The sequence below is a fragment of the Rana temporaria genome, chromosome 10 (genome assembly GCF_905171775.1).
Source record: "Rana temporaria chromosome 10, aRanTem1.1, whole genome shotgun sequence".
NCBI lineage: Eukaryota > Metazoa > Chordata > Amphibia > Anura > Ranidae > Rana > Rana temporaria.
In genome coordinates, this window is record NC_053498.1 from 139,932,133 (window position 1) to 139,956,776 (window position 24,644).

The window sequence follows — 24,644 nt, forward strand, 5'->3', positions numbered from 1 at the left end:
AATGCCAACCTACGCTCACCGGTCAGCCACAACCAGACAGGGTAGGGCAGATGGCTGAAGAATTGGCGCGCTCGGACCACGGTTTGATAATCACTGCTCTAGAATGACATCTGGGCTCAACAAAGCAACATAATCACGAAGAAAGTTTTGTCTGGTGTGCTCCATTTTTTTTTTTTCACTTCTTTGTGCTTCCCACCTCCAGGCTAGCCAGGGCCAAAACCTTATGTCCCGATCCTGCAAAACAAACCGAATAATTAGAGACTTACAAAAATGATCCATGTAAAAAAAATCAATGGCCTGGAACACTTGTCCCTGTGTGGATAAAACGCCAGTCATTTGACCCTCTAGTGCAGTGGTTCTCAACCTGGGGGTCGGGACCCCCTCGGAGGTCGAATAAAGATTTGCCAGGGGTCACCGAATCCTTGGCTGTTCCTGAAGCCCGCACGCTCTCCCAGCCTTTTTGCGGCGTCCCAGCAGGGTTATCCCCGGAACCTGTGGCCGCCCACTCAGCCTCTTTGCAGCCGCCCATTCAATTGATGGCATGGCTGCGGGACAGAGACTAGAGGTCAGCTGACTGGTGAGGAATGTGAAGTGGGAGGGGCTGGAGGAGACCCCATCTCCTGATTTCAGCACAGGTGTCACTGCTACGAGACGCCACAAAGCTGGAGACACCGTGAGTAACACTACCTGCGATTATAGTTACCATTAAAAGGACTCAGGAAGAGCTAAATGTCTGTGGGTTAGGGGCGCAACTTACTTGTCTTGCCTTGGGTGCTGACAACCCACGCTACGAAAATTATTTTACTGTTAGGGGGTCCCCACAACTTGGGAAATTTTATCAAAGGATCACGGCCCTAGAAGGTTGAGAACTACTGCTCTAGTGTTAGCCACATGGCCAAATGACTAGGGGCTAGATTCAGGTAGAGGCGCGCATTGTTACGGCGGCGCAGCGTATCGTTTTTACGCTACGCCGCCGTAAGTCAGAGAGGCAAGTGCTGTATTCACAAAGCACTTGTTTCCTAAGTTACGGCGGCGTAGCGTAAATGGGGCCGGCGTAAGCGCGCGTAATTCAAATGAGGATGAGGGGGCGTGTTTTATGCTAATTCTTGGTGACCCGACGTGATTGACGTTTTTCCCCGAACGGCACATGCGCCGTCCGTGGAATTTCCCAGTGTGCATTGCTCCAAAGTACGCCGCAAGGACGTCATTGGTTTCGACGTGAGCGTAAATTACGTCCAGCCCTATTCGCGAACGACTTACGCAAACGATGTAAAAAATTCAAAATTCGACGCGGGAACGACGTCCATACTTAACTTTGCGTACGCCTCATAATAGCAGGAGCAACCTTACGCTGAAAAAGCCTAACGTAAACGACGTAAAAAAATAGCGCCGGGCGTACGTAAATTTGTGAATCGGCGTATCTAGGTCATTTGCATATTCTACGCCGAAAACGACAGAAGCGCCACCTAGCGGCCAGCGTAAATATGCACCCTAAGATACGACGGCGTAAGAGACTTACGCCAGTCCGATCTTAGGCTAATGTCGGCGTATCTTGCTTTCTGAATACAGAAAGAAGATACGCGGCGTATCTATAGATACGCCGGCGTAAATCAATGCTGAATCTAGCCCTAGGCTTTTGTTGACTTGAGTTTTGCAAAAAATGGAGGATGAGACTTCATGTCGCACATAGAATAATGAAGAATGGCGCAGGTAGTGATAAAGCTAAACTACCACATAATCATGCACATGAATGTGCTGTGGGGGTGTAGGATTATAATGAAAAGTCCATAGGTCCAAAAGATATCTGTGGCAGCTCCTTGATGAGAATGAAGTAATCTCTGCAATCTGCAGAAGGCAGCAACTAAGTGCAGGATACGGTAATACCTTGGATTGCGAGTAACGCGGGCAACGAGCGCTTTGCAATACGAGCTATTATTTAAAAAAAAAACTGACTCGGTTTGCGAGCGTTGTCTTGCAAAACTAGCAGGATTCAAGTCTCTGTGGTCTGCAGTACCGCATTTGGCCAGAGGTGCGGGGGCGCCGGTGACACTCAGATGCACTCGGCCCCCAAGTGTTTCCAAACCTCTCTGAGTGCATCAGAGCAGTATCAAAGATATAACATAAGATATCCATAATTATATGAATCATGACATAACTGGTGAGCCGAGGAACAGATGCATATAAATTCAATCTCGACACGTTTCGCAAGACAGCACTCGCTTTCTCAGGAGAAATATTTTTAAAATATTGTTCAGACAAACTATCCAATTTAGAGAACAGGGGGAAAGTGCCCAATGGTCCACACTGGCCTCTCCGGGAGTTGTGACGGGGGTGAAAGACCAGGTAAGTCTCAGAGATGTCCCAGTTGTTTAATGGAGGTGAAGTGAACCCAAAAAATGAAAATATAAGCTGCAACTTAAAGATTAGATAAGTCATTAATGCCCCACCTCCATGAGACAGCTGGGACATCTCAGAAACTGACCCAGTCTCCCCCCGTCACAACTCCCAAAGAGGACAGTGTGGACCATTGGGCACTTTCCACCGTTTTTTTGCTGAGTTTTCGTGAGCTTTATGCTATAGAATTACCCCACACACATTTTTGACCAAGTATGGATCTAAATTGGATATTTTGTCGGAACGATATTTAAATATATTTCTCCAGAGGAGAATCTTGTAGCCATGGATGGCTGCATTCATGTAAGGATGATTTAAGACCTCTTGGAGGCCACATAATATCCTACTCCGATTTATTAACTGCTAAAACCAATGGCCACTACTCCATATTCTTACTAAGGATGAGCTCTGGCGTGTTCGCACAGTCCATGTGCAGAGCCCGCCAAGAAGTCGGCACCACGCTGCGCTAATCACAGGCAGGGAGACATTTCCCGATCTCTGCAGCCGAGCATCGGGGAAATGTCTCCCTGCCTGTGATTAGCGCGGTGCCGACTGCCTGGCGGGCTCTGCACATGGACTGCGCGAACACGCCGGAGCTCATCCTTAACTCTTCCTATTAGGGGTGCAACGGATCGTGCCAGAACGGGTCGACCTGTTCGGATCTGCACAGAATGCGATCCGCCACAGCTCGGCCTAGCTCCGGAGCGGTCGGCCATCTTGGTACACCCGGCGGCGGTGCGCGCTGACGTCATCACCCCTCCCTCTGCTCGTGGATCTTTTCTATTCTGCAAGAGCGCGCTGTGACTCTGCATGAGACCGAGTACAGTGAGTTGATTCATGTTGTTGGCTAATGTAATGGCTATTATTACAGTGGGAAAAATGGCTATACACTTACAGTTTACTAGTGTGGGGGCAATGTTGGCTATATTACAGTGGGATAAATGGCTATTACCTATTACAGTGTTACTGTTTACTAGTGTGGGGGCAATGTTGGCTATACTACAGTGGGATAAATGGCTATTACCTATTACAGTGTTACTGTTTACTAGTGTGGGGGCAATGTTGGACTGGAACAGTGATGGTGATGGCGAGTGGGGGACAATGGTGGACATTACAGTGACTAGTGGGGGGCAAACTTATGTTTGTCTTGTGTGTATGTTTTTTTTTACTGATCCGAAAACGATCCGATCCTTGACTCCTGATCCGAGGATCGATTCGATCCGTGAGTTTTTTGATCCGTTGCACCCCTACTTACTATTAGACCTCTCTGCAGCCTTTGACAGGGTTGACCACCCGCTCCTTCTCTATAAACTCCACTGCCCTGGCCTTCAAGATTCTGCTATATCCTGGTTCTCCTCCTACCCATCACAGCACTCCTTCTTTGTCATCTACAACTCTGTCTCCTTCTCTCCACCATCTTTTTCTGTAGGGGTCCCCCAAGGCTCTGTTCTTGGACCCATTCTCTTCTCTATCTACACCTCCTCTCTTGGCTACTTGATAACCTCCCACGGCTTCCAATACCATCTGTACGGCAACGACACCCAAATCTATTTCTACTCCTCACCTAACCCCTTCAGTCTCCTCTCACATTTCTAACTGACATTTCAACATGGATGTCGCACCAATTCCTTAAACGAAATCTCTTTAAAATCGAGCTGAAAAAATTCCCCGCCCGTGCCCCCCTCCATGACTTTTCCATCAAGATCAATAATGCCACCACCAGTCCCTTAACACACTCCAGGGTACTAGGTGTAAACCTGGACTCGGACCTGTCCTTTCAGCCCCAAATCGCTTGTCAAAAGCTTGTATACTTCACTTCGGTAACATCTCTAAAATTTGCCCCTTTTTAAACCACCAAACTACTCAATCACTCCCTTATTATCTCCCACCTTGGCTATTGGAACTTCCTCCTCATAAGCCTACCTCTACATAGGCTATCACCTCTTCAGTCTATCATAAACGCTGCTGCCAGACCCATCCACTTTACCCACTGCTTAGTGACCTTGATGCTTCTCTGCCAATTCCTCCACTGGCTTTCGATTGCCTAGCAAATTAGATTCAAAATACTAACAACATACAAAGCCATTCAAAACTGGAAGGGGGGGGGGGGAGAATGAACTTCCAACGTCTGGAAGGGGGGGGAAGGAATGAACTTCCAACGTCTGGAAGGGGGAGGAAAGGAATGAACTTCCAACGTCTGGAAGGGGGGGGAAAGGAATGAACTTCCAACGTCTGGAAGGGGGGGGGGGGAGGAATGAACTTCCAACGTCTGGAAGGGGGAGGAAAGGAATGAACTTCCAACGTCTGGAAGGGGGGGAAAGGAATGAACTTCCAACGTCTGGAAGGGGGGGGGGGGAATGAACTTCCAACGTCTGGAAGGGGGGGGGGTGAAGGAATTAACTTCCAACGTCTGGAAGGGGGGGGGGGAAGGAATGAACTTCCAACATCTGGAGGGGGGGGGAAAGGAATGAACTTCCAATGTCTGGAAGGGGGGGGAAAGGAATGAACTTCCAACATCTAGAAGGGGTGGAAAGGAATGAACTTCCAATGTCTGGAAGGGGGGGAAAGAAATGAACTGCCAACGTCTGGAAGCGGGGGAAAGGAATGAACTTCCAACGTCTGGAAGCGGGGGAAAGGAATGAAATGCCAACTTCTGCAAGAGGGGAAAGGGATGAACTGCCAACTTCTGGAAGGGATGGCGGGATGAACTGCCAACTTCTGGAAGGGGCGGAATGAACTGCCAACTTCTGGAAGGGGCGGAATGAACTGCCAACTTCTGGAAGGGGCGGAATGAACTGCCAACTTCTGAAAGGGGGGGCGGAATGAACTGCCAACTTCTGAAAGGGGGGGCGGAATGAACTGCCAACTTCTGGAAGGGGGGGGCGGGATGAACTGCCAACTTCTGGAAGGAGGGGGCGGGATAAACTGCCAACTTCTGGAAGGGGGAACAGGATGAACTGCCAACTTCTGGAAGGAGGGGGCGGGATGAACTGCCAACTTCTGGAAGGGGGGGCGGGATGAACTTCCAACTTCTGGAAAGGGGGGCGGGATGAACTTCCAAATTCTGGAAGGGGGGCGGGATGAACTTCCAAATTCTGGAAGGGGGAACGGGATGAACTTACAGCTTCTGGAAGTGCAGTTGTTGCAGAACTAAAGGTCCTAGAATGTCCTTATTTATGTGCTTTCCCCCCCCCCCCCCCAGACAGGAAAATCTTCCCGCTCACTGCCACTTTCCTGGTGTCCCTAAGGGTTTCCGATCTGCAGCTGCTGCGTTATGTGAGACGCGAGTCTGGCACAGCGTGAAGCGTGGGAGAATTCCCACAAATCACATGATGAACGGGGTCATGAGACACCAGGCTCTGACCGATGACGGGAACACACAGAAACCTGTTCATATATAATGGACCCAGGTTCTTTTTCCTCTGGACATGTGCGGAGATTTCAATACAGACTGTGTTAAGCAGCTCTAAAGGATCTGGCAGTCAGCGCTGTAAGTAAGGCAAACGCTTTCTTCTCCATCGTTTATTTACCGCTAAACGTTTGTTCACAGCAGCCCCATTGCCCAATGCAGTCATAAAGCATAGACAAAGCAACTTGCCTTATACCCGTGGACAGGTGGCACTTTTGCATAGCATGCTCCAATGCGCTATAATGCATCGCAACACGCTGGCTGGCAAAGCGCGGGTACATTTATATATTTGCTTTGAGGTCATTTAGAAAAAATAAATAAAAAAACGTAAGAATAGAAACAATGGGCTAGATTCAGATAGCCCGCCGTAACTTTGTGCGGGCGTAGCGTATCTCAGTTACGCTACGCCGCCGTAACTTAGTGAGGAAGGTTCTGTATTCACAAAGAACCTGCGCCCTAAGTAACGGCGGCGTAGCGTAAATCTGCCGGCGTAAGCGCACCTAATTCAAATTGTGAAGAGGTGGGCGTGTTTTATGTAAATAAAACATGACCCCACGTAAATGACGTCTCTAACGAACGGCGCATGCGCCGTCCGTGAACGTATCCCAGTGGGCATGCTCCTAATCACGTCGCAAATAGTCAATGCTTTCGACGTGAACGTAATTTACGCAAAGCCCTATTCGCAAATGACTTGCGCAAACGACGTAAAATTCAACGCTGTCCCGATGTACATACGTAACATTGGATACGCCTCATATAGCAGGGGTAACCTTACGCCGGAAAAAGCCTAACGTAAACGACATAAAAAAATCCGCTGGGCGCACGTACGTTTCTGAATCGGCGTATCTAGCTCATTTGCATATTCTACGCCAAAATCAATGGAAGCGCCACCTAGCGGCCAGCGTAAATATGCACCCTAAGATACGACGGCGTAGGAGACTTACGCCGGTCGTATCTTAGCAACATTTAAGCGTATCTCAATTTGAGCATACGCTTAAAGATACGACGGATTCGGACTTACGACGGCGTATCTACTGATACGCCCGTCGTAAGTCTTTCTGAATCCAGACCAATATATTTGGCAGTTCAGCTCTCCACCAGTTCCACGTTTTTACCTTCCCTTAATTCCCACCCTGCTCTAGTCATCCACCCGGGACAAATGTGTAGGCTCAGGTGTTACATTGTGGAGCTTACACAGGGCTGTGTTTTTTTTCCCCACCCCTGAGTGACAGCTCTGGGTGCCTGAATAGCCCATCCCAATACCAAGACCGGCGGGGAGCTACTCTAATGCCCCACCCTTATCTGGGTAAGTTGCTTTGCTTCCCATAGCCGTTTTAGCTTTACCTACATACAGTAGGCAGCTGTGTGTTCCCGGCAGCTTTACAGGTCACCCTCTATCTGCTGCCGGATTGATTCAGCCTGAATGCTCCTCCATCATTCAGAAAAAGCCTTGTATTTTTATCAATAAATACAAGGTTTCCTCTGATTGGCCAAGGCGGAGAGAGACGTGCAGACGATGTCACAATTTCTACCTCAGCCCTCAAAGCTAGTAAGGCTCGGTTTCCACTAGTGCGACTTGGGACTGAAAAGTCGCATAAGTCGTATCCCATGATTTCCATAGAGTACCGTTCATATCTGTGCGACTTCAAGACGCCGAAACTTCAAAGTAGTCCCTGCACTACTTTGGTCCCCCTTTGATGCGACTTGAAATCCATAGACCTCAAGAATACACAGGCATTGCTTCAAGTCACGGCAAAATCGTGCGACTTTGGGGTTGCAATAGTGGAAACAGAGCCTTAAAATGTTACTAAACCCACAACAGTAAAAATCAGTCTGTATATGCAGAAAAACATGCTTTTTATACTCACTGTGGAACCTAATGGGTTAACCCTCTGCACTATGTAAAAAGGCTGTTTGATCCTGTCTTCTCAAATCCTCCCTTTCTTAAACTGTCCCCAATATATCTCCTGATGAAAAAGAGACTAGGGGAAAAGCCGCACATGCTCAGTTTGGTGTGTATTGCTTGAGAGGGTGCATGTGATCAGCACAGGGCCAAACAGCACTGTCCAGACAGAGGGTCAGGGGTCCTGTGCCTCATAGGAAAATCAGGGAATAATGAAAAATTACTGCTACACACTTTAACCAGACACTGATAGAAGTCACAAGACTGCTATATACTGCCAGGGCTGGACTGGGACAAAAATCTGGCCCTGGACTTCATCCAGACTGGCCCACTTTGACAGGTCTCTCCCATGGTGGCTGGGCAACCAGCACCCCCCCCCCCCCCCCCTCCCGGCCACCCAAGCCCCCTCTCCCCCTTCACTAGCCACTAGCCGTTCTACTTTATTAGAGTAGAACGGCTGGTACTCTTATAGGCAGTACCAGTTGGGAAGCTAGACATTATTTCACCCGGGGGAAAAGAATCAGTTCGGTGCCCCCCCCTTATGGGACAAGATTAGGCAGAAGTGAGAAACTCCCAGGCCATAGCTGTTGAGTCAGCTGTCTGTGCCTTCCCCGTGCTCCTCTGTCGTTGTCCCTGCTCCTCTGGTCCTCCCCCTGCTTCTCTGTTCCCCCCAGGTGAGTGCTGCGGGAAGGGAGAGACAGAGGAGCGGAGGGGGGGCGGCGGTCTGCTGTCACTGAAGCCGGCCCATCGGGAAACTCCCTGTAGTCCCAATGGCCAGTCCATCCCTGTAATACTGCTGATGAGAAAAGATATTTAGCAGTTTATATTTACTAAAATAATGGCACTTCCATGTTCTGTGTACTGTGGGAGAGCAGATATCGTGAATGCAGGCTCCTGGGATTAGTAACACTTTAAATAAAAGGCTCAGAGGCAGAAAATACCATTCAAATGACAGTGATCATTAGCTGGGAGCCAGTATGTTTCTCGCCTACGATCGTCTCTATTATTCTCAGTTCCTTGTTGTAACGGAATGACCCGTGACACCCAGAGACTTTTGAAGGATGGGGGGTACTCCTGTGCCAGCGTCACCAATGACTCTTGGGTCTAGGGTCACCCTGTGCCCCTTTTGGGCATAGGGTGACTGATAACTGATAATTCATATTGCAAAATATCTTGAGATATTACAAGTGGTTATTCTGACCCCACCAGGTCAGTGGAGTGTTTTCATTCAATGTGAGGACACATGCTTTTGAGATGTTAATTGGGGCTGCTCCTAGACATTCCATTGTGAGATGCTAACTAAGTCGGAAAGGTCAGATGTCTCCTTTCAGGGGTAGGGACTTAGCATGTCAATTATGTTTAGTAAAGCAATGTGTTTTGTGCAACAGGTGAGGGGAACTTGTCAAGCTGCAGTAATTAACCCCTCTAATGCGGAGACGGGATGTCTGGGGGATGATTAGTAATTAGCCTATCTGAATGTGTACTGAAGCCCCATTGTGTGATATTGGGGGTGGAGAGTTTCTTTGTCCCTGTGATTAACTTTAACATGCTTGTACTGTATATAAGAAAGCCAAGATACCATTAAATGTGTTCATACATTTTGAAACCAGTAACAGAGCTTGTCTCGTTATTCTGGGAAATGAGTTGGATTGTGTCTGATGTCTGCTGGCTTGTCGGATAAGCTGTCCTGCGGCGATGGAATGGGAATATCGTAAACGGTTGTGACCGTTACACTTGTCAATTACAATATGCATACAGATGACGTGAATGTACTCTGCTGCTGGTGCACATGTGTGCAAGCATGTACAAGCAACAACGCAATTCCAAGCTGCAATGTATGCTATGAAGCAGGAGATCCATTTTTATAGCTCTGGTTGGTATGCAGGAAGCAGATCCTTATTAGTCAGTATTATTAAAGCGGATGTTCCACCCCAAAAAAAAATTAAAAGCCAGCAGCTACAAATACTGCAGCTGCTGACATTTAATATAAGGACACTTACCTGTCCTGGAGTCCAGCGCCGTCCGCAGCAGAGCACGAGCAATCGCTCGTCACCCTGCTGCTCCCCCCGCCATCCACGCTGAGGGAACCAGGAAGTGAAGCGCTGCGGCTTCACTGCCCGGTTCCCTACGGCACATGCGCGAGTCGCGCCGCGCCCGTCGATTGGCTCCCGCTGTGTGCTGGGAGCCGAGTGTTCCCAGCACACAACGGGGGGGGCGACGGGATGTGACGGAATGCCCGTCTTTTGCCCGTGAATGCCGGGCCGGAAGTGGGTGCAAATACCTGTCTTTAGACAGGTATCTGCACCCCCCTCCCCCCTGAAAGGTGTCAAATGTGACACCGGAGGGGGGGAGGGTTCCGATCAGCGGGACTTCACTTTAGGGTGGAGAACCGCTTTAAAGGAAGAAAATACATAGCAATGACAATATTCAAACTACCTGCAGATAGTTTTTCTAGTAGGCAATGAAGCGAGACCACGTAGCTGCAATACAAAAGGACTGACCATTGGACCACTCTGCAGCTTCACTATTATAAGTAAACAGACCGATTGCTTGAATCAGGGCCGTCTTAATAGCATCATGGGCCCCTGAGCAAAGTAATGCTCTGGGGCCCCTACAATGATGACAGTACAGGTAAACAGACATCAAGTAGGTAGGAGGCAGACTGCATCCCCTGTGTATCTATCACTCTTAGTGCCATCATGGGGCCCCCAATTTCGGGGCAGCGTGGGCTCAAGGACCAGCTGCTTTGGGGGGAAAAAATGGCCCCGCCGTGCAGGTGGGGCCCCTGGGCAGTGCCCAGGTGTGCCCTCTCATTAAGACAGCCCTGGCTTGACTCACCTAATCCTTCTGAGACCTTCTGAAACTGGCTGAGTGCAGCACCTGCATTCTCTGCAAGGAAAGCTTCCTCCTCTGGCGTCAACTAAAAAAAAACATTAACACAAAATATGTTACACTTTAAAAGTTAAGTTCAGGTTTTGGAGAATGTTACACATTAAACCAAAATTTAGGGTGACACCCCCCAGTCCCACTCGATCCCCCTCCAGTCCCACTCGATTCCCCTTCATGACAGCAGGCAGAGGGTTCTTCTCCCCACACCCACTGTCACCTTCAAAACACAGCAGTGCAGGGTTCTGCCCACAATCTGTAAATGAATTAAAGTGAATGTAAGCCTTTGTTTTGTTTTTTTAATAACAAACATGTCATATTTACCTCCACTGTGCAGTTCGTTTTGCAGAGTGCTCCTGATCCTCCTCTTCTGAGGTCCCTAGGCGGCGGCTCCTCCCTGCATCATATAACCCCCTAGCGCTCTCCCGTCGGGTTACCTTTGCGGGCGCGCTCCCGAGTCCAGCATTTGCGTCCATAGATGCCGAATGCAGGACTCGGCCCTGCCTCCCTGTCATTGGATTTTGATCGACAGCAGCGGGAGCCATTGGCTACGCTGCCATCAACATATCCAATCAGGAGCCGAGAAGTCCCGGGCAAAGGAAGAGCGCGTCTCCGCCGAGGGAAATTCCAGGGCTCAGGTGAGTAACGGGGTGGGGTTTGGGCTTGGGGCCGTCACTAGAAGAAGTGTTTTCATCTACATGCATAAGATGAGACGAGCGACACAGACAGACAGACAGACAGAGAGACAGAGAGAGAGAGATAGACAGAGACAGAGAGAGAGAGATAGACAGAGACAGAGAGAGAGAGATAGACAGAGACAGAGACAGACAGAGATAGACAGAGAGACAGAGAGAGAGAGAGAGAAAAAGAGAGAGAAAAAGAGAGAGAGAGAGAGAGAGAGATACACAGAGAGAGATACACAGAGAGAGAGAAAAAGAGAGAGAGAGAGAAAAAAAGAGAAAAAGAGAGAAAAAAAGAAAGAGAGAGAGAGAGAGAAAAAGAGAGAGAAAAAGAGAGAGAGAGAAAAAGAGAGAGAGAGAGAGAAAAAGAGAGAGAGAGAAAAAGAGAGAGAGAGAGAGAGACAGACAGAGAGACAGAGAGACAGAGAGAGACACACAGAGAGAGAGACACAGAGAGAGAGAGAGAGAGAGAGAGAGAGAGACACAGAGAGAGACACACACAGAGACAGAGAGAGAGAGAGAGAGAGAGAGACACACACACACAGAGACACACAGAGAGAGAGAGAGAGAGAGAGAGAGAGAGAGAGACAGACAGACAGAGAGAGAGACAGAGAGAGAGACAGAGAGAGAGAGAGACACACAGACAGAGACAAAGATAGAGAGACAGAGACAGAGATAGAGAGAGAGATAGAGACAGAGAGAGAGAGACACAGAGAGAGAGAGAGAGAGAGAGAGAGAGAGAGACAGACAGACAGACAGACAGAGAGATATACAGAGAGAGAGATATACAGAGAGAGAGAGAGAGAGAGAGAGAGAGAGACACACACACAGACAGACAGAGAGAGAGAGAGAGATAGACAGATAGAGAGAGAGAGACACAGAAAGAAAAACGAGACTTCCCATTGAGAAGCTGATCCTGGACCCCTCGTGACTCGCTACGTCACAGGGGTTGTGGTTGTGGAGACAATCGAGGCTTGGATAAGACGAATAATGCGCATGCGTGGGAATATGGCCAGGGAAACATACTGAAGGCAGAAATAAAGTACTGCACAAACGCGGGAGACTTCAGTGATGGCGGTGTTCTGACGAGAAGTGCCCGGCTATCGCATAGTGCCCAGGCGGCACGGAGCTGCAGAACATCTGAGTTAACGATCAGCTGTTGTCTCGTGTGGCCGAGGCACGCTCATATAGGTGAGGGGCGAATATTTACATGAAGGGGCGAATTTTTAAAATGATGGGCAGTGCTGGGGGCGGAATTTTTATCGATGGGCAAACAAATCTGCAAAAGAAATCTTTATGTAAAAAAAAAAAAATCTGTCCTTTAATTGACTAAACATACCCCGCAAGCGCCCAGAAAGAATGGCAGATAAAGATTTATTTGGCCATCGATAAAAATTCCGCCCCCGCCACTTAAACATCCGCCCTACCTACATGAACATGCCTCGGCCACGCGAGACAACAGCTGATGGACTCCGCTGTTCTGCGGCTCCATCCTGCGCATGCGCAGTTCCACCCAGGCATTTCTCAATAGGGGGCATTTCTCGACAGGACATCGGCGGCTAGGAACAAGCAGGATCGTTTCACAATCTCTTGATTTGTAATAGTAAGAACGATTTTGAAGCATACTGTTAGTGGCTTTTTAATTGCAAACAAGTAGTTTGATTGATATAATGATTAAATGTGGTATCAAATGGCAGAGTTTACTACCGCTTTACAGGGGTTGTAAAGGTAAATGTTTTTTCACCTTAATGCATCCTATGCATTAAGGTGAAAAAACATTCGACGGTACCGCCCCCCCCCCTGAACCCCCGTTTTACTTACCTGACCCCTCGAAAGTCCCGTGCGCGTCCATGTAATCCTCTTCGGTTCCCAGCCTGCCCGTTGATTGGCTAGGCTGGACGGATTGATAGCAGCGCAGCCATTGGCTGGCGCTGCCATCAATCACAGCGGATGATGCGGCGCACCGGGGGGCGGGGCCGAGTGATACAGTCGGCGGGTATGCTCGCCGCTGTATCATGTATCATGGGAGCGTGCTCGCAAAAGCTTTCCACCATGCGAGCTTGCTCGCATGAAGCTGGAAAGCTTTTGCGAGGAGGAGCCGAGAGAGCTGCCGAGGGACCCCAGAAGACAGGGTTAGGGGACACTCTGTGCACAACGAGCTGCACAGTGGAGGTAAGTATAACATGTTTGTTATTTAAAAAAAAAAAAAAGTTTGCCTTTAACCACCCAAAAAGGGAAAATAAAAAAGTAAAAAAAACTTGTATCTCATCTATATTACCTTCTCTCCAAGTTTTCTTAGAGCCGTCAGGATCTCCCCTTTCTGCTGCGTATAGAGGTCTCTTCCAAGTTTTCCGACCATTAAATCCCGGTCCATCTAGAAAACAGACATGAAGTATAAAGCAATGTAAATGAATCCGCGCAATGAAAAAAAATATTGCCTGTGAGTAAGTATACGGTTTTTACGCCCTTAATTAATTTAAGCAGCTGGCCCTACTTATTTTATTTCACCTAGGTGAGATAATGATCTGTGAGAAGATGGAAGTAGGTATGCATTAAGGTGAAAAAACATCCGACGGTACCGCCCCCCCCCCCCCGAACCCCCGTTTTACTTACCTGACCCCTCGAAAGTCCCGCGCGCGTCCACGTGATCCTCTTCGGTTCCCAGCCTGGCCGTTGATTGGCTAGGCTGGACAGATTGATAGCAGCGCAGCCGTGTTGGCATGGCGGTGAAAAAACTCCCCTCTTCATTGAAATGAATGGAAAACTCTTCAAAAGCGCCTGAAAAGCTCTTCAAAAGTGCTCAGTGTTTTTACTGGCAGTTTAGAAGCGCCTTGGTGTGAAAGGGGCCTGAGAGGAGGTCTAGGGCTAGAATTACTGCTCTCACTCTAACGATCGCGGCGATACCTCACATGTGTGGTTTGAATACCGTTAACATATGCGGGCGCTACTCACGTATGTGTTCGCGGGGCGCGTTTTATGGCTTCTAACTTTTTTTAGCTGGCTCCTAGATTCCGAGCAAATTTGTCAAACCCTGAAGTATAGACAGCTTGCCCCTGATTGGTACAAGACTTGCGACGCCGGCCAATGGGGGGGGGGGATCTCACCTCTCCTAACCGCGTCCTCAGCTGCCCTGGCTGCTTCTTGGCGAACATCCGGATGACCTCCGGGGTCTTGAATGCCTGGCTGATCGCTGCTTGAATCGCCTGCGAGATAAAACAGTTGTATGTGGTGTGGGAGTAAAGAGTACAGGCCTGGTGTTTGACACAAGAGACCAGTTCATGAAAAAAAAATGATAAATTGGTAATAATCAAAATCAATCATGCACACATCTGACCACCACCCTCGAATATCCGTGGCCGCTGTATTTTCCTCGGCAGTAAACAGGAATAGTGCGTGTGATACGGTTTAAATGGCTAAATAATTACATTTTACAAGCTCTCTGCACACAGTAGCCCCTTTATGACGTGTCCTAGAGGCCTGTAAGAAACTAGTCAAGCGTTAAATGGTGTCTAACGATTCCTGATGAGCGCGGCATGACATGGTAAGAAAAAAAAAACGATATATTTTTGCTCTGTCTAGAAAGGGGAAGCTGTTAGGACATCACTAACATTTTCCATACACAGCGCTAGGATGGACGGGTATCATACTTAAAGCAATTGGCAGCGGCACCTCTACCATCCATAAGTGCCATGACTGTGTGTCCCTGGGAGGTGGGTAGGGATTGGAACCGGGGAAGGGGGGTGCTTAGAGGTGTGTAGGGGACACAAGCGGGGACTCAGAAGGACTTAGTCTCCAAGAAAAAAAAAGAACCCTAAATATATTATATATATATATATATATATAAAATATATGCACACACACTGGCCCAGATTCAGGTAGGGGCGCACACCGATACGGCGGCGCAGCGTATCGTTTTTACGCTACGCCTCCGTAAATTACTGGAGCTAAGCTGCATTCACGAAGCATTTGCTCCGTAATTTGCGGCGGCGTATCGTAAAAGGGGCCCGCGTAAGGGCGCGTAATTTAAATGATCCCGTAGGGGGCGTGGATCGTTTAAATTAGGCGCGTTCCCGTGCTGAACGTACTGCGCAAGCTCCGTCGGGAAAATTTCCCGACGTGCATTGCGGTAAATGACGTCGCAGCGCCATTCACGAACGAGTTACGCAAACGACGCAATAATTTTAAAATCGCGACGCGGGAACGACGTCCATACTTAACATTGGCTGCGCCTCCTAATAGCAGGAGCAGCCTTATGACGAAACCGACTTACGCAAACGACGTAAAAAACTACCGTCGGGCGCGCGTACGTTTGTGAATCAGCGTAAGTATGCAATTTGCATACTCTACGCTGACAACTACGGGAACGCCACCTAGCGGCCAGCGTCAGAATGCACCATAAGATACGACGGCATAAGAGACTTATGCCAGTCGTATCTTTGGCTAAAGTCGGCGTATCGAGCTTTCTGAATACAGAAAGTAGATACGCCGGCGCTACTTAGCAATTACGCTGCGTATCTATGGATACGCAGGCGTAATTGCTACCTGAATCTACCCCACTATATATAATAAAAAAAGGAATTTATACCCAAAACAGAATTTTTATAATTTTGTTCTCACAATTAGAGCTTTCTTTTTGTGGCATTTGACCACCGTTTTTTTTTTTGCTAAACAAATAAAAGACCGAAAAGTTTTTGTTTCCGTTATAAAATTTTCTAAATAAGTACATTGTTTTCTTCACTGGTGGGCACGGATAAGGCAGCACCAATGAGGTGGCACCGATAGGCGGCACTGATGGGTGGCACAATTATGCAGCACTGATGGGCACTGATCGATGGCACTCATGGGCATCCCTTGTGGGTGGGCACTGATTGGCAGCTGCCTAAGCACAGATAGGCATTTCTCTGGTGGTCTAGGTGGCATACCTTGTGGTCCAGTGGGGTGGCCATCCCTGGTGGTCTATTCCGGCATCCTGGTGGTCCTGGGCGGGCATCCCGACTGCTCTGATAAACAATCAGCACAAACCCCCCCTGTCAAGAGAGAAGCTGATCGGCTCTCCTCAACTCGCGTCTGTCAGACGCGAGTGAGGAAAAGCCGATCAACGGCACTTCCTGTTTACATCGTGATTGGACACGGCTGATCACGTGGTAAAGTGCCTCCGACGGAGGCTCTTTACCAAGATCGGTGTAGCGGTGTGTCAGACTGGCACACCGCACCACCGATCGCTGCGGCCGTTATCCTGCTGGACGTCATATGATGTCCAGTCAGGATAACGCAACACCCTCCGGCTGTGTGGGGCGAGTCCCTACAGTCAACACGTGTACATTCTGGGAAAAAAAAAATCGATTAGAACCGGCGCTATGCGGATTAGGCAGACGCCGCAGCCTCGCCTAAAAAATCCTGCCCGCAGCTCGCCGCGATCCTGGGAAAAGGCCGCAGCCGCGGCCTTTTCCCAGGATCGCGGCGAGCTGCGGGCAGGATTTTTTAGGCGAGGCTGCGGCGTCGGCTCAGACCGCTGCCTTTTCCCAGGATCGCGGCAGACTAGGCCAAAGCCATGGCCTCGCCTAAAAACTCCTGCCCGCAGCTCCTGAGGCCCGGCGCGGTATCCAGCTCTAGTACATTCACTTACATAGGCTCAGTGCGGGTACAAAGATAAACAAAGGGCTCCTCATTCTGTATGAGCTCCAATGTGAACGAGTCCTTGAAAATGCCAATTGGGTCTACAAGGTCAGAGCCGCCCTTACCACAATGGCAGATCCTTACCAGCTGCATCCCGCTCAGCTCATCCACCAGAGTCATGTTCCCCGACATAATCTTCTGCAGAGAGTCATTAAATTCACTTAGTTGCTCCAACGTTTCTTTCTTGGTTTCCTCATACTCGTCCGCGTCCAACTCCTCCCTGCAAGACAGCAAAGCTCACCTTAACCACTTAACCTCTGGAAGATTTATTCCCCCCCCCCTCATGACCAGGCCATTTTTTTTGCGATGCGGCGCTGCATTACTTTAACCACTTGCTGACCAGCCGCTGCAGTTTTACATGATCGGCTGGGTGAAACGACGTTATGTTCCGTCGCTTCACCCAGTGAACAATAGAGGCGCGAGTGCCGTCAGAGGCACGTGCACGCCTCCATAGCCGATGCGAGTGCCCGTCGGGCGCGATGACCGACGAGCACCCACGATCGCTCGTGACACAGCGAGAACCGGGATCTGTGTGTTTTTTTTATGCGGCACGGCCCACGTTTGGCATCTTTTGGCAAGTTAGGGTGGTACAGGGCAGGTTGGGGTGGTATAGTGCAAGTTAGGGTGGCATAGGGAAAGGTTGGGGTGGTACAGGGCAAGTTAGGGTGGCATTGGGCAGGTTGGGGTGGTATAGGGCAAGTTAGGGTGGCACAGGGCAAGGTGGGGTGGCATGGGAAATTTTGGTGTGGTACAGGGCAGGCTGTGGTGGCACAGGGCAGGCTGGGTGGCACAGGGCAGGCTGGGGTGGTACAGGACAGGCTGGGGTGGTATAGGGCTGTTTGGGGTGGTACAGGACAGGCTGGGGTGGTACAGGACAGGCTGGGTGATACAGGGCAGGCTGGGGTGGTACAGGGCAGGCTGAGATTGCACAGGGCAGGCTGGGCATGTCAGCAAAAAAAAAAACGGGATGGTGTCACCCCTCTAGCGGGTGTCACCCGGTGCGGACCGCACCCCCCGCACCCCCCTAGCAACGCCTCTGATCAGCTTCCAGGTTTTATTGTCAATGAGAAGCCGATTGGTTACCATGCAGAGCTGCACCAGATTCGGAGTGCTCCAGTTTTGGTAAATCTCCCCCCCCCGTGTCTGTCTCACCTGCACTCCTCCAGGTCTTGGAGCTGCTGCATCAGTCGATCGAGCTGTTCCTCCAGGTTCTGCCGGAGTTTACCGGTCTCCGTCGTACCTCTTGACGCCATGTTCAGGCTGAGAGAGAGAAAGAGAAACCACAATGAGATATTTGATACAGTGCGTGCTTCCTATATTCAGCTGTCATCATTGACCAAAATAATGGGGTATTATTATTATACAGGATTTATAAAGCGCCAACAGTTTACGCAGCGCTTTACAACTTGCGGGCAGACAGTAAAAATACAATACACTTTAACCACTTCAGCCCCGAAACATTTTGTTGCTAAAGGACCAGGTCCCTTTTTGCGATTCGGCACTGCGTCAGATTAACCTATATTTATTCTTCTACATATTTTTGTTAAAAAAAAAAAAAAAAAAAAAAAAAAAATCGCAATAAGCGTTTATTGATTGGTTTGCGCAAAAGTTATAGCATTTACAAAATAGGGGATAGTTTTATGGCATTTTTATTAATATTTTTATATTTTAATATTTTTTTTTACTAGTAATGGCGGCGATCAGCGATTTGTATCGTGACTGCAACATTATGGCGGACGCATCAGACACTTTTGACACCATTTTGGAACCAGTGTCATTGATACAGCGATCAGTGCTATAAAAATGCACCAATTACTGTGAAAATGACACTGGCAGTGAAGGGATTAACCTGTAGGGGGCGCTGAAGGGGTTAAGTGTGTCCTAGGGAGCGATTCTTACTGTGTGGGGGCGTGGCTTGGCGTGTGACGTTACTGATCGTCGTTCCCTATGACAGGGAACAGACGATCAGTGACAGTCTGACTAGGAAGCACGGGAGAGGTTTGTTTACACTTACCTCTCCCCGTTCTTCAGCTCTGTGACCAGATCGTGGGACACCGGCGGCACTCAGGTCCGCGGGTCCCGCCGGCGGCGCGCGACCCATGGCTGGGCATATTAAAGGGGATGCACCCAAAGCCGATCTCTCCATCGGCTCTTGGGTGGAGGCGCCGCCATCTTCGGTAAGGGAATCAGGTAGTGAAGCCTTGCGCCTTCACTTCCTGGTTCCCTACTGCGCACGTGCAAGTCCCGCTGGTCCCTGCTGTCTTCTAGGACCTGTGTGTCTCCCAGAAGACAGTGGGGGGGGGGGGAGTAGGTGCGGGACGTGGTGTAGGTCGCGGCGGTGATCTATGCCCGGAAGTGGGAGCAAATACCTGGATTACACAGGTATCTGCTCCCCCCTCCCCCTGAAAGGTGCCAAATGTGACACCGGGGGGGGGGGGGGGGGGAGGGTCTCGAAAAGCAGTAGTTCCATTTTTGGGTGGAGCTCCGCTTTAAGGTGAAGAAAAACCTTCTGTGCTGCAGCAGCCCCCCAGAGCCCCCCCCCCTTTTACTTACCTGAGCCAATCCAGTGATGTGCATGAGCTGCTGTCTCTCTCCTCATTGGACAAATTGATAGCAGCAGAAGCCATTGGCTCCTGCTGTGGTCAATTAAATCCAGTGACACAGGAGCTGGCAGCGGGGCTGAATTCCGCCGTCTCTGTTAATAGATGCAGCAGCGGGACTCGGAATCAAGCCCGCACGGGTGCCCCCAGGGAAAGCGGCTCTCCACCATGGGGGCACCCGATGAAGAGGAGGGGGGGGGGGGGGGCGCCTCAGAAGAAGATTTGAGCCAACGATTGCACAGAGCAGGTAAGTATAGGAATGTTAATAACAACGTTTTTTTTAAGCAGTATAAAAGAGTAATATACACGTGGCGCCATTAAATCAGCCTATAAATCATCTCTTCACATAATAGGATGAATCATAACTCTCCACCCGGCAACTCTGATCTTTGCTCCCTTCAAGGGATAAGACTGCCAAGGAACCTTTAACATCCAATCGACTTCCAGGATTGTCAGATATCTGCTCCACCTCCTTTCTCTGTGGTTTCATCCAATGGCCTCTACCCTACAAGTTTATGCAATGGTGGGGGGTCAACGGACAGACCCATAGAGAGGGAGGCCGAAAACCCGAGCTGCAGTTTGAGTTGCTCTGACCCGATTGTCCAGGCATTGCAATTTGGCCCTCGTCAAAGTCACTCAAATCTTTTTACGCTTGCCTATTTCTTTCCTTCAACACTGCAACTTCAGAGACAACATGTTCACTTGCTGCCTAATATATCTCATCCACTTTCAGATGCCATTGTAACCAGCTAATCAATGTTATTCACTCTAAGGCTGGGTTCACACCTACACCAATTAGATGCAGAGAACCCGCATCCAATTCGCATTGCCGGAGATTTTGACCGGCTCTCTATGGAATCGGTCACACCTCTCCGGAGTGGCTCCGTTGCGAATTTGCGCAGGAGCCCTCTGCATCTTTTGGTCTGTTTACGGTCCGAAATCAGCCAAAAATTCGGGCTGAAATCGGACCTGAAATGGTGAACGCAGCGGACCCCCTGCTGTGAGACGCATGCAGCGATGGTGTGAACCCAGCCTAAAAGAGAAGTATGGGAATCCGTGTTCTTTTTGGTCCCACGCCAGCTTTAACACCGAGAAGCCAACCATCCCCCGACGCGCGCAAAAACCCAGCCATCCCCCCGACACGCGCAAAAACCCAGCCATCCCCCCCCGACACGCGCAAAAACCCAGCCATCCCCCCCCGACACGCGCAAAAACCCAGCCAAATCCCCCCCCCCCCGACACGCGCAAAAACCCAGCCATCCCCCCCGACACGCGCATAAACCCAGCCATCCCCCCCGACACGCGCAAAAACCCAGCCATCCCCCCCGACACGCGCAAAAACCCAGCCACCCCCCCCGACACGCGCAAAAACCCAGCCATCCCCCCCGACACGCGCAAAAACCCCAGCCCCCCCCCCGACACACGCAAAAACCCAGCCATCCCCCCCGACACGCGCAAAAACCCAGCCATCGCCCCGACACGCGCAAAAACCCCACCCCCCCCCCCGACACACGCAAAAACCCAGCCACCCCCCCGACACGCTCAAAAACCCAGCCATCCCCCCGACACGCGCAAAAACCCAGCCATCCCCCCGACACGCGCAAAAACCCAGCTATCCCCCCGACACGCGCAAAAACCCAGCCATCCCCCCCGACACGCGCAAAAACCCAGCCACCCCCCCCGACACGCGCAAAAACCCAGCCACCCCCCCCGACACGCGCAAAAACCCAGCCATCCCCCCCGACACGCGCAAAAACCCAGCCATCCCCCCCGACACGCGCAAAAACCCCAGCCACCCCCCCGACACACGCAAAAACCCAGCCATCCCCCCCGACACGCGCAAAAACCCAGCCATCGCCCCGACACGCGCAAAAACCCCAGCCCCCCCCCCGACACACGCAAAAACCCAGCCACCCCCCCGACACGCTCAAAAACCCAGCCATCCCCCCGACACGCGCAAAAACCCAGCCATCCCCCCGACACGCGCAAAAACCCAGCCATCCCCCCGACACGCGCAAAAACCCAGCCATCCCCCCCGACACGCGCAAAAACCCAGCCATCCCCCCCGACACGCGCAAAAACCCAGCCATCCCCCCCGACACGCGCAAAAACCCCAGCCACCCCCCCGACACACGCAAAAACCCAGCCATCCCCCCGACACGCGCAAAAACCCAGCCATCGCCCCGACACGCGCAAAAACCCCAGCCACCCCCCCGACACACGCAAAAACCCAGCCACCCCCCCGACACGCTCAAAAACCCAGCCATCCCCCCGACACGCGCAAAAACCCAGCCATCCCCCCGACACGCGCAAAAACCCAGCTATCCCCCCGACACGCGCAAAAACCCAGCCATCGCCCCGACACGCACGAACTAGGGCTGGGGGGAGAAAAAAAATTTTGATTTGATTTAGAAATAGAGTTGGTAGATCAAATCGATTCAAATTTAAAAAAAACAAAAAAAAAACAGTTATTTTCCCCCAGGACCAGCGCTGACACCGCGCCGGTCCTGAGGAGCTGCAGGCAGGAGATTTTAGGCGAGGCCACGGCTTCGGCCTAGCCTACGAGGCCAGACGCCGCGGACTAGGGTGAAGCCTCGCCTAAAAACTCCTGTCTGCAGCTCCTCAGGACCGACGCGGTGTCCATCCAAAAAAATAAATCGACTTATTTTTTTTTATTTATTTTTTTATTTAAAAAAAAAACGTAATTTGCAGATTCTTTTTTTTTTTTTTTTTTTATAAACAAAAATAAAAAAATAAAAAAATTAAATAATAATAATTATAAAAAAAAAAAAAATTGTGCCTTTGCAACCACTTTAACGGTCAGTGGTCATAATGTTATGGCTGATGAGTGCATGTTTTCTATTGTGCCTCCGGTACAGCCGCTGGGGGAAGGCGACTTGTTTTTGTCCTACAGAGACGTATGACTATGGACATGTGATGGATCCTGTGTATTGAATTACCTAACATACCATGGGTCCTCAGATCAAATATAAGTGAAGCACATGGAACGATTATACTAATGAATAGCCAATCTGTGCTTGATTAGCTGCAAAAAAGGGCAGGGGACACTTGGGGGGGGGGGGGGCCAAATAGGTCCCCGATGTCTCCATAAAGAGATACCCGTCACCTGTCCAAACTGTCACAGATGGCTGTCATCCCCTTTGTGATACCAAACATTATTGTCGCCTCATCAGTACAGCCTATCAGTGCAGCATATTATTGCTACCTCATCAGTACAGCCTCATCAGTGTCCACCAGAACAGCCTATTAGTGCAGCATATTATTGCCACCTCATCAGTACAGCCTCATCAGTGCCCAACAGTACAACCCTATCTGTACAGCCTCATCAGTACCCATAAGCACAGCCTCATAAGTGCCCACCAATACAGATTTATCAGTGCCCATTAGTACAGCCCATCAGTGCCCACCAGTAAAACCTCATCAGTGTCCAAATCAGTACAGCTCATCAGTACAGCGCTGTCAGTACCCATCAGCACAGCCCCATTACTGCCCATCAGTACAGCCTCATCAGTGCCCAATAGTACAGCCTCATCAGTGACAGTAAGGCCCCTTTCACACGGGGCGGATCAGTAATGATCCACCCCGTGAACCTCCGCTTGCTCAGCGGGGATCGCTCCGTTGATCCCCGCTGAGCCGGCGGATGACAGGGCGGTCTCCGCACACTGTGCAGGGACCGCCCTATCTTTTCTCCGCTCTCCCCTATGGGGGGATCGGATGAACACGGACCGTCTGTCCTCACCTGATCCGATCCGCCAGACGGATGAAAAAGTAGGTTTTTCCTCCGTCACACTTTGGCGGATCGGAGCGGGTCGCATGCCAGCGGGCATGTCACCGCTGACATCAGCGGCTCCATAGAGGAGCACGGAGCGCCCGTTCATGTCCGCCAAAAAAACTGGCAGGCCGACCTGAACGGGCCGCCCGTGTGAAAGAGCCCTAAGAGTACCCATTCACACCCGGGCTATTTGAAAACACAGAACACATTTGCGATGTCATTATATCTCAACGGCCCCTGAAACGCAGTGCGATTTTGCTGCGATAGTCGTGTGACAAAATTGTGAGATGCACGGCGCCCAAAAGAAGTTCCGGAGGTTCTTTTGGATGACGTGCCCCCCCCCCCCCCCCCCCGATTTTGTCTCGATGTGTCACGCCACAATCACAGCAAAAATAAAAGGGGGTGCCATTGAGAAATAATAGCATCACAAACGCGTCTTTCTGCGATTCTGAATCGCAGGCAGGATCACACCGACTCCGCCCGCAATTAGGATCGCCCAGGTGTGAATGGAGCCGGTGATCTGCCGATACAGTTCCGGCTAACGAGAAAGTTCCATTAAGGACTGCGCAGGCGCAAGCCTTGCCGACGGAAATCTCCGAACCTCGGCGGGCATCCAGGGCGACGTGGATTTCGAGGAAAGTGGCCAGTCGGCCTCACGTCCTCGCTCCGCTCGCTCGGCCTCCTGGATCTTTTTTTTAACATCCTCCAATCCACAGGGATGTTAAGGAATGAGCCTGGATGCCGGCCGAGGTTCGGAGATTTCCGTTGGCAAGGATTGCGCCTGCGCAGTCCTTACAGGAACCATCTCGTTAGGGGAACCTTAACGACAAGTCACCGGAAAGAGAGAAAAAAATACTTATTTACAACATCTTATAAACGATGCACTTCGGATTATAACGTGTGTGCAAAGAAAGAAACGTAAAAACGGCGAGGAGCTGGTCATACATCGTACAATGTGATCGAACAATCTACTTTAATGACAACGATGACATAAGAGGCCAGACTGTACTGTCCATTCAATTCGTGTCCAATCAGGGAGGTCCCTGTACTGCATAGATGAGATCGTACGATCTGTGTGTGTGTATACACAAAGCACCTACCCACCCTCCCCCATCTCCAGGGATGTGTATACAGGTGACACACAGACCCCTCTACGGGGAGGACGTGACCCTCGCCCCCTCCTCCTCCCAGGTGGCACGTACACACAGAGCAGCCACCTTGCTCCACCCTACCTGAGCCCGGGGCGGCTTCACTGTGGGGCAGACGCTGACTACTGACGTCACGCCGCAGCGCCAAAAGGCGG

The 24,644-nt window shown here is 50.4% G+C and overlaps 1 protein-coding gene across 1 annotated transcript; it reads right to left on the reverse strand.

Moving 5' to 3' along the window:
• Positions 1-152: 152 nt before the first annotated feature.
• Positions 153-24,637, reverse strand: LZIC (leucine zipper and CTNNBIP1 domain containing). The gene is made up of 7 exons (XM_040326408.1): positions 24,574-24,637; positions 18,101-18,208; positions 17,033-17,168; positions 14,377-14,475; positions 13,551-13,646; positions 10,545-10,626; positions 153-234 (listed from the first exon to the last, which is right to left on the reverse strand). The coding sequence occupies exons 2-7, from the start codon at positions 18,199-18,201 to the stop codon at positions 176-178; spliced, it is 573 nt and encodes a 190-aa protein (XP_040182342.1). The 5' UTR covers positions 18,202-18,208; positions 24,574-24,637; the 3' UTR covers positions 153-175.
• Positions 24,638-24,644: the final 7 nt, after the last annotated feature.

Bases quoted from the DNA above. Each gene is read 5' to 3' on its own strand.
- LZIC (XM_040326408.1), bottom strand. From the start codon at position 18,201: ATGGCGTCAAGAGGTACGACGGAGACCGGTAAACTCCGGCAGAACCTG. The intron at 17,169-18,100 runs GTGAGACAGACA...GCTGTCTTGCAG, and splicing joins CAAGACCTGGAGGAGTGCAG to GGAGGAGTTGGACGCGGACG. The intron at 14,476-17,032 runs GTAAGGATCTGC...TTTATCTCGCAG, and splicing joins AGCTGAGCGGGATGCAGCTG to GCGATTCAAGCAGCGATCAG.